Here is a 9915-nt window from a genome sequence, read left to right on the forward strand (position 1 = left end):
TTAAAAAAAACCAAAAAGAATTGTTGCTCTATTTAATTGGTGCTCCTTCCTCTTTCAGTGCCACAAACAATGCTTGTCTGCCTGGCGGGCAGCACCCAGCACTAACCATGCAAGGCGCCCTCTCAAGTTGGATCATAAGTTAAACCGGCGTTTTCATCTCAGGCTGTGTCCAGGGTCACCGTGAGTCTCTCTTCCAACTCCAACAACTTTTGTAACCCTTCCCGTCTGTCTCACTGGGCTCCATCTACGCGCATATAACCATCACACCGTTCCCTTGGACAGCGCCCCACGGCGACACACCGATGGCCGCGGTGGGTCTCCTTGGGGGCACCCAGCACCCCGCTCTCCACCCATCACCCCACTGACCTGTCTTGAAGATCTCATAGCGCAGGGAGAAGCCTGCCCCCTGCCGGGCGTAGTCGGAGGTGAACTTGATGTAGAGCACGGAGCCCGAGGAGATGATGGTGGGTGGGGCTATGTTCCCACAGTGCTTTCCCAGGAGGTCTGCGGATTCACTGTCCCCATCCCGAATCTCGATGAAGTCATACCTACGTGAGGATGGTACAAAGGGGCACGTATCAGCAAAGATCACTCTCGGGAGAGCAAAGGGACCAGTGTCTCACCTCAGCTCCTGCGCTCGCCCTTCCTAGACGTTCAGGTGTTTTAGATTGACAAACAAAGGGCTCTTAGGTTTGCTTGTATAGACTGGCCCACCTAGATGTAGGAAGCTGCATTGCCCTATTGAAGCCACAGAGAGAATGGGCACCTTAGTGGATGGCTAGATTTTAAGGCCTTCTTTCTTTCTTTCTTTTCTTTTTTAATAATCCGTTTTTTTAAAATATTTAATTTATTTATTTATTTGACAGAGAGAGCGAGAGAGCACAAGCAGGGGGAACAGTAGAGGGAGAGGGAGAAGCAGGCTTCCCGCCAAGCAAGGAGCCCGGTGTGGGGCTGATCCCAGGAGCCGGGGATCATGACCTGAGCTGAAGGCAGATGTTTAACCATCTGAGCCATCCAGGCGCCCCTTAAGCCCTTATTTCTTGCCCACATAAGAGCAGTAGCATCCTTCTATCAAATATCTCCAAACAAGCATTTTTCCTTCCTTCCATAGCACCATTTTTATTTCCACCATGATCTCTCTGGATCTTCGTCTTTTCTTCTTAGCTCTGCGTCACTGCAAGTTACTTAACCCCTCTGAGATCAATTTCTTCATCTGTAAGATGAGGATAAAAATATCCAGTTCAGAGGGCTGGGTTGGAGATGAAATGAAAGATATAAGGAAGGTGCCAGGCACCGAGCCAGGCACACTGGGGACGTTCCTGAGAGATCTGCTTACTTTCCCACCCTGTCCCCCATGTTTCAGTTTCCTCCTGGGTCACCCCCTCTTCCCTTCTCTTTAATCGCTGGTGACAAAGACTCCCATGCATGGGCCCCCTCCCTCTTGACAGGACTCTGCCTAGTTCACCTCTGCAGCATCTAGTCAACAGCACGTTTTTAAAAGGAATCAGCATCATATTAGATAAGGCAATAAAAACCTTTCTCCAAAAGCAGGGGGTGAATCCCCGGGGACCCAGTGTCTATGAGCACATAACTATTAGCTTCGGCAAGAGGCAGAGCAGGTTGCCGTCCGTCCCGGCACTGAGGCCTGAGCTCATTTCAAAGGGAATCAACCTGGCCCCAGGTCGGGGAAGACTCATCAAAGACAGACATCCCCGGCTTGGTTCTCGGGATGGCGTACACACCGCGGGACGCCATTTTATCTGTACAGGCAACATTCTGGGCCTTGCTGTGTGCTCTGGCGGTCTTCACTGTGCTGACTCCGTGCTCCTTCCCTGGGCTCCCAGTGAATACCGCGGTCTTAGCTGCTGAGGTGGGAAAGTCCTTCCCCACCAGCTCCCTGCAAACTGCTGGTCACTGTACCACTATTTACCGACAACCATCCATTTCCTTCTCCCTCCCTGTTGTTTATTTTGCAGCAACCTGTTAAAACAACATGTAAGAAATTTCTTTTTTTGGGTAAAGAGAGGGAAAAGCTACCCTCCCTGGGATGTGCCTGCAGGCTCCTGGCACACACACACAGGGTCTGTGGGAGCTGGCTGCCAGCAGAAGCGGCTTATTTGAGCCGCAGTGGCCTGAGGCCTCACTGCAGCCCCCAGGAGCCATATTTCAGATTGCACAGCCACTTAAATAGGACTGTGAAGGAAGTGTAAGGAATGGACCAGGATTAGTTCAATCTTAGACCCCAGAGGGCTGGAATCTTATGGTCAAAAGAATCACAGAAGCTGGTTAGTCTGGAGAAACCAAGATGGCAAGATCTACCCCCCCAGGAGCTCTGGAGAGATAGCCACAGATTGAGAAAGGCAGTGGGGGTGGGGGGAATCTGTGATTTCGGTTTGGGAGATGACGTTGACTTTGAAACTGTGCTTCCTCACTTCCAAAACAAAAGTGGAAAGACAGTTACTTTGTTCTCAAAGGAAATTCCCCAAACCTTCTGGAAAATCCCTCCTTAGTATTTCCACACTGAGGTAAGCAGTGTTGGGCAGTCAGTCACTCTCAGCTGAGTAATGGTGATGCCCCATCAGGGTGCACAACTGTTGAGAAGCCAGCTGTGTTCAGTGAGCTGATATTACCCAGTTCACCTGGAGTCGTGAATGTATGAACCTGGATGGAAGAGTCCCATCCACCCCTCCCAACCCCCGCCCCCTGCCAGGCTGTGGCCAATCCCAGAAGCAGACAGAACTAGGTCTGGATCCCAGTGTAGCCTTATTAGCTGGGTGACCTCAGGCAAGTTACTTAACCTTTCTGATCCTTAGCAATGGGGAAAATGACAGCAAAATAGGGATATTAGAACTTTTTCCTAGGGTTGTTGTGAGATTTAAACGACCAACGTAATCCATATAAAGTGTCAGTACTCAGCCTGGTCGTTAGTGTTTGCTTAATAAACGTTAGCCGTGATTTGTCGTATCCTCACGCCCATTTCTGAGGTGAAGATACACAGCAAGTGAGTAGAGGTGCAGTGTGAGTGGAATGAACATCTGTTAAAACATTTTGGAGTGCATTTTGGCAGAAATGTGACAAACCCTTTAATCCAGCAATTCCACTGCTAGGAATTTTTCCTAAGAAAATAATCAGACAACTGCACAAAGATGTATATGCATTTTTGTGAGTGTAGATATAATAAAAAAAAAAAGCATAAGAAAAGTGAACAGATGCTTTGTTTATAAAAAACAGCATCATATCTAAATGTCCAACAACAGAGGGTGGGTGAATCAATTTTGGTATATTTATAAAATGGAATACTCCACTGCTATAGTAGATGGATAGTGCTGTAGGTCTAGATATTTTGTTTTTATGGGAAAATAGCCATGCTACCTTGTTAGTTTAAAAAACAGATTTTTAAAAAGGAATGTGTTAAAATACCTATATTCTTGCCATATACAAAGAGAAAAAAGTCTGAAAGACTACATAAACTAAAATATTAACAGTAGTGAGATATATGGGTGGTAGAAATTGGTAATTTCTACTTCGTTCTTTGTTCTTTTCTATTATCTGAATCGCTTACAGTGAACTTGCATTTCTTAATAAGCCACAAATATATAAAATAAAGCTGCTTCCACTAAGAATTTTTTTTTCACAGTGACAGATGGTAACTGCACCATCGTGGTGAGCACTGCAGAATGTATCCAGTTGTCAAATCATTATGTCCTATACCTGAAACTAATATAACATTGTATGTCAACCGTACTTCAATAACAAATAAAACAATACACAGTAGAATAAAAGAAAAAATAAGAGAAAAAAGGATTTTTTTCAAAGCAGGAGAGCAGAGAAGAAGAACCCAGCTCTCATAATGTAGCAGATGAAAATGTAAATACCATCATCATCATCATCATCACCATCCGTCTCACAGAAGTGTAGTGAGGACTAAATAAGTCACAGCGTTGGGTCACCTAGAACAGTGCCAGGGACGTGGCCCACACCCAGGAAATACTTAAAGGTATTTTTAAAAAAGATAACCAGATATCTCCAATCTTTGTGTTGCCAATTTCTCCGAAAAGGACAAAGAGAGGCCCAGACATCTCACTGGCTGGATCATCAGAAGGGGAGGGTTCTGTCTAGTTGCCTAATCACAGGTGCAGTAATTTAGGGGATTAACACAATCATCGATGAAGCTGGGCTCCCTAGCAAATGCCATAGCTGTAAACTTGCCTCAATTTACTCAGTGGATATACCACCCCAAATCCTTTTTTTGTAATGCTGGCAGCTACAAATACATCCTTACGTATTTATGTACACATACAGCGAAGGGATACATTTTTGAAAAAGGTCCATATACATCAATCGTATTATAAATTTACTTTCTGGGCTTGTTATTTAAAGGACCCCTCTGGTGAATCCTTTTGTGAAGCAAATAACCGGCCCTTACTTAAACTTCTTAGAAGGACTGGATTTTCCTATCAGGTTTGCTTGAGGGGAAAGGGACCCCAAGTTACAATTTGGTGGCTAACCCCTCCCTCCCTCCCCCCCCTCCCCCGGGACTGCCTGGGCTCTGCCCTGGGGACAAGCAGGTCTTCTGGCTGGGTTTTTTGTATAAAGGGCACACACCGAATGACATGCTGACTTCACAGAGAACGGCTCATTTACGTCCTGTGTGACTGACTCATTTGGGGAAATTTTTTATTATTAGGGATTTGCTACAGCTGGAGTAAATCTCCTTAGAAATTTCAGTGTTGTCAGGTTCATTTGGAAGAGCTTGTGGGGGATTAGGAAGTTTGTGGCCTTGAAATAAGGCTCCGCATCTAGCATCTGATGGCCAGCATTTGTTTGGTAAAGGAATCTGGGGTCCAAACTCGGGACTCACCCCAAGGACAGTCAAGGAGAATATCTGAAAGGCCGTTCCTCTTAGAACACATTATTCATTTTCCAGAAGAAAACATGAACCAGCCAACGGACATATTAACTACTGTTTGCATTTCATTATTCATAATCTCCCTCAAATGAAAAAAATTCCTTCCAAAGCTTTAACACTACCTTTTATTATTTTATTCATCTACTTACTTTCCTAAGCTGAAGTAGCCATTTCCACTCCTACCTTTTTCCTTTCTCTCCAAAATGGCTCCCGAGTGCCTTTTTACTTTTCTCCTCACAGATTCCGACATCTGCATGTCGAGCATTTGTCTAGAGAACATTTTCTGTACATTCTTCCTCGACTTCAAAGTCTTAATTTCTCTCCCTAAACCCACATTTGGGGCGTGGGAATCTTGACGGTGGAATTAATTTTCAGAGTCCACGGGAGAGGTATGAAAAAGCAACAGTCTCATCTCTTCTTCCCATCACTAGGCAAACATGAAAAGAGGCTTTCTAGTTTCCATAACTCTATCCACGCTTGACACTTCCCAGCAGGCCCCCAAAGGCTGGGTTAGCCCAGGCTCTTCTCATATGGCCAGATCATGTCCACCTGCCAGAGTACCCCCGGAGGACTGCCACCGAGAACTGCTTGTGAGGAGATTTCTCTGTCACAGGTGGAGTACTTAGGTGCTCTGGGGGAGAGCGCTGTGCCCATTCTATGATACTTGGGTCTACACGTCACAGCACCCGTGCCCGCCCAAGTCCAGAAGCCATAACCTTTGCCAACCAGTCAATGTCTCCTTTTATGCTACTGGTATCATAAATTTTTAAGACCTCACACCTTGCACATGGCAAGCTCTTTCCAGCCTCTGGGCCTTTGCACTGGCTCTTCCCTCTGCCTGTGATACTCTGTTACCTTCTTCTGTGGCTGGTGCCATCTCCTTCTTCTAAGTGCAAAGGTCGCCTCCTCTGAGAAGCCTGTCCTGACCACCCGATTTCAGACGGCATGCCCTTATTCTCTGCCTTGCCATCGTCTTATTGCTTTTATAGTTATTATAATCTGCAAAGGTCTTGTCAATATACTTGTTTATTGTTAATCTGTGTCCTCACTACATAGCACCAGGAGGGCAAGGACCTTGCCTTTTTACTGCTGTATATTTCTACTGCTTGCATGGTGCCTGGCATAGAGCAGGGCTCACTATTTTGTGTGGTGTGAGTAAATGAATGAGGGGCCTACAGTTGGTGAGTTCAGGAAGAATTCACTCTGTGACGACGTTTCCCAAGGGGTTGGATACATTTGGTCCGTTTTATACTCTTTGCCTTTGTGCTCCAACACATTCACTGAGCTATTCTGGTTTTATCTGGAAACCAAAATGTTGCCTCATGACTCGAAAACACGAAATATAACATTTTGAGTGGAAGAAACATCTCAAATCATGCTGACAGCATTTTCACTATTAGCGGCAAACAAATCAACTATAATTAAAATGCTGTCAAAGTGATTTGAGATTTTTCTCACACTTTCAAAGTTCCATATTTCATGAGTAGATTATGGAGGCCAGAGAATTTACCACCTCCTGGAGTGCCTTTCTTCTGGGAAGCTCAAAGACATCTACAAACACTGTCTTATTAATCCTTACATTAAAACCTGCAGGGAAAAGAGGAGGAAAACACAACACTGTCACGTATAAGTTCCCAGTGAAGAAGCTGCCTGAGACACAAAGAGGCTCTGGGCAGGTCTGCACGAGGCCCAAGTCTCTGGTCCAGTCAGGCCCACGGCCAGGTCACCTGGTCTCTGCCTCAATAGTGAAATCCAGCCTTTATGGAGAAATCAGTTCACGGTCAGTTCAGATTTTTTAAAGCAAATTTCATTTCCTTGAATTTCTTCCTTTCATCGGGGCCACCCATTTAAGAAGAAGCTGGAACATCGATGGGAATATCAGTGGGAAGAAATATCAATCATCCACTGAGCGTTTATTATGGGCCAGACCCCCGTTTAGATATTACTTCATTTAATCCTCATTGAATACACACCATGCTCTGTTACGGTTCCCACCCATTTACAGATGCAGAAACTGGGGTTCAGAGAGTCTAAATGACCAGCTCAAAGTCCCGTGAGAAGGATAGGTCAGAGGCAGACTTGAGACCCAGGTGGTCTCACTCCTGGGCATACAGACCTCACCTCTATCCCGTGAAAATAACAGATTGCCACGGTACAATAGCAGTAGAAGGTATGGGGTATAAAGAAACCGCTTGGTTTCCATTAGAGACTTAGCAGAATCTTGCTCTTTTTATTTAGCTGTTTTGTTTAAACAAAGCCTATAGGACGTGCCAAAATTATTAGACAAATCACCGATAGAAGCAGTGAGCGGATTTGGAATTCAGGGTTTCAAGATTCACCCAGTTGAAATCCAGCTTTTAAGTGTTCAGATGGGGTAACATATTAATTTTTGCAAGTGAAGTATTTTTATAAGCACATATATACCCATATGTGAACATATGGTCCATCGAGTGAGAAAACAGTATCCTGTGTATTTATAAGCTCTTAAAGTATCATCTAGAGCACATATTCTTAAACCCATGGATTTCCAGTAGGGTCCACAGATGAGTTTCAGTAGGTGAGGGAACCCCTATAGTCAAATGCAGAAATTTTGTGCATTTGTGTGTATGCACATTTTCCTAGGTCTGTGACAAAAAGAATCTTAAATTACTGTGATACAGAAACATATCTGTCGATGAGTGTGTGTGTACTCTGAGAAGTGTGGTTCACGGGCTTTGTAGGCAGACCCAGCTGTTTCCAGCACTCATGAGTGCAGGCAAGGCATTGAACCTCTCTGAGTCTCAGTTTCTTCATCTATAAAGTGGAAATAATCACGGTCCTCACCTTGTTGGGCACTGCTGGAAGGACTGCAAAGGTATATACGAGCCCAGAAGAGTGCTAGATGCCTGCAAAAGTCCCTGGGAGACACTGGCTATTTTTACCATTACTCGTGTTTTTACCAAGCAGGGTGGCAGACGTGGAGGAGAGAAGGGTTACATACACGTGAACCGAACACATGAGGAAGGAATGAAAAGTCACAAAGTAAGAGATGGTCTCGATGCCCCCCCCAACCTCAATGCTAGGGATGGCGGTTTCTAAAAATCTTCTTCCTATACAAACCCATCAATAGCGCTTTAGTCACCTCAGTTTTTGAGATTTCCTTTCAATCTCGTGTTTCTGAGCTCCGGAACAAGCCTGTCGTGCCGGATTCAGAACAGCCCATGCCTTCCCCACCCCACCCCCCCGCCCCTGCCACCCCGCACTCCCACCGGTTGGTGGGTCTTGAACAACTAGGGACTCGACCTCCTTCACTGTGGTGAGTTAACGCGTGTCAAGAGCTTAGCACAGTGCCTGGCGCATAGTAAGTCCTCAATAAATAAATGTTAGGCACTATTACTATTATTATTGTTGTTGTTATTGTTTTTCTTTGCTAAATAGCTGCAAGGACTCGAAGGGACCCAAGACTCGCCATCTGTTTGCCTCTCTGGGCTGGTGCCTCTGCCCTTTTAATGGCGACTTCTGGCAGTTGCCCTTTCTCCCCTCATTTCTTCCCACCACCCGTCTCTGATATTTGGAGCTTATCCGCAATCCCCGCACAGCCAGGGTCTTCACAGCGCCTCAGAAAGGAGGAAATCTGACCACCCGGCAAAGGAAGTATGCGAAGAAAATAACCCTAAACAAACCGAAGGAATTATTCCAGAAAACCTTGAAGGCAAGAAAATGGAAATACAAATAACATCTATTTATAATTGCTGGTTGTTTTCCGCAGAAGCCCCGGGATGATGGAGAGGGCCCTGCCGATCTCATTGTTCCTGACGGAGCAGGCTGCCAAGAACGCCTCGCAACGTGAGGAAGGAGGTCGCTGCAGACAGGGTGTCTGATAAGTCTCACTGTGGATGAACTTTCAGAGAATGAAGGGCACACAACAAAGCCACCAGCACCTCTCCCCTGGCCCCCTCGCTGAACACCGCTTCCCTCACTGACCTGCTCCCCAGCAAGGCGCATTCCTGAGGCTGTATGGCCACAGATCTGTTCCACTCCTGGACCAGCGAGCGCTCTGCAGGCCGGCTTGGATGGAACGTGTTTGCTTATGTAAGGAAGGATTTTCTCGGCAACCAGAGCCAATGTGAAGTTTAAGGCTGTTGGGCAGGCAGTTTTCAGCATGACGGTTGGGCCTTTTTTCCGTCAGCCATACACATCTATAAAAAATCCTCACCCTCTGCAGTTAGCTCAAAGGGCCCCTGGTTAGCAGAGTAGGAAGTAGGTAAGAGTAGCCCATAATTCATGTCTGTTCACCAGCAGGCTGGCACTTGGATGTGAAGGGGAACCCCACCCAGCAAGGCCAGATGGGCCTATACTGGCCTGGGTGAATCAAGCTTGCATGCCTCGGTGTGCCTCATCTCATGAATGGGAACAGGGATCATGCCTCTGTGCCTCCTAGGACTGGTTGGAAAGGGCAGGGAGTGACTGGCACCCACTAAGGGGAAATCAGAGTACACCATCCCAGGGCCTGGGTGCGCTGGCAGCCACAGCCCTGCACTTGGCCAGGCAAACGGTTCCCTCTGAAACGGGCACTCCACTAACCCTGGCTCCCAGAGGGTCTAATTGTGAGAGCAAATCATAACCTTCCCATCTGTCCGAAAAATGGGAGCCTGCTGGGAATGAGGCGTACCGGGCACCAGGGAATCAATCACTGCATCGGAAAAACGTTTTTCTAGGGGTGTAGGCTCCCAGTCGTGTTTCTGTCCCTCTTTGCTGGCATCTGCCCCCATAACAAAACTTAGAAAATACAAAGCTTGCCTGAAAAATGTACCATGCAGAAATCTAAGCAGGGGACCACTGGGGAGTACGTGGCTGGTGTGCTGGGCCTTGTCCTTGGATTGCATTCACTGCAAGCCTCAGGTTACAAGGGCTCAGGGCTTCTCCTGGCGCCAGGGGCAGACTTCTCACGATGGTGCAAAAAGCACCTTGGTGTGGAAATGATGGGCCTGCACTACTGTCCAAGCAGGAAGGTTGCTGCCACCCCA

The 9915-nt window shown here is 46.5% G+C and overlaps 1 protein-coding gene across 4 annotated transcripts in view; it reads right to left on the bottom strand.

The window, feature by feature from the left end:
- Positions 1-9915, bottom strand: part of NRP2 (neuropilin 2) — a 115829-nt gene that overhangs the window by 80971 nt on the left and 24943 nt on the right. For all 4 annotated transcript variants that reach the window (XM_081813810.1, XM_081813811.1, XM_081813813.1 and 1 more), the window contains exon 3: positions 367-548. In XM_081813810.1, the coding sequence (XP_081669936.1) occupies positions 367-548 (182 nt within the window). The remainder of the gene's footprint in view (positions 1-366; positions 549-9915) is intronic.

The sequence above is a fragment of the Leptonychotes weddellii genome, chromosome 3 (genome assembly GCF_054177405.1).
Source record: "Leptonychotes weddellii isolate Sample4059 chromosome 3, ASM5417740v2, whole genome shotgun sequence".
NCBI lineage: Eukaryota > Metazoa > Chordata > Mammalia > Carnivora > Phocidae > Leptonychotes > Leptonychotes weddellii.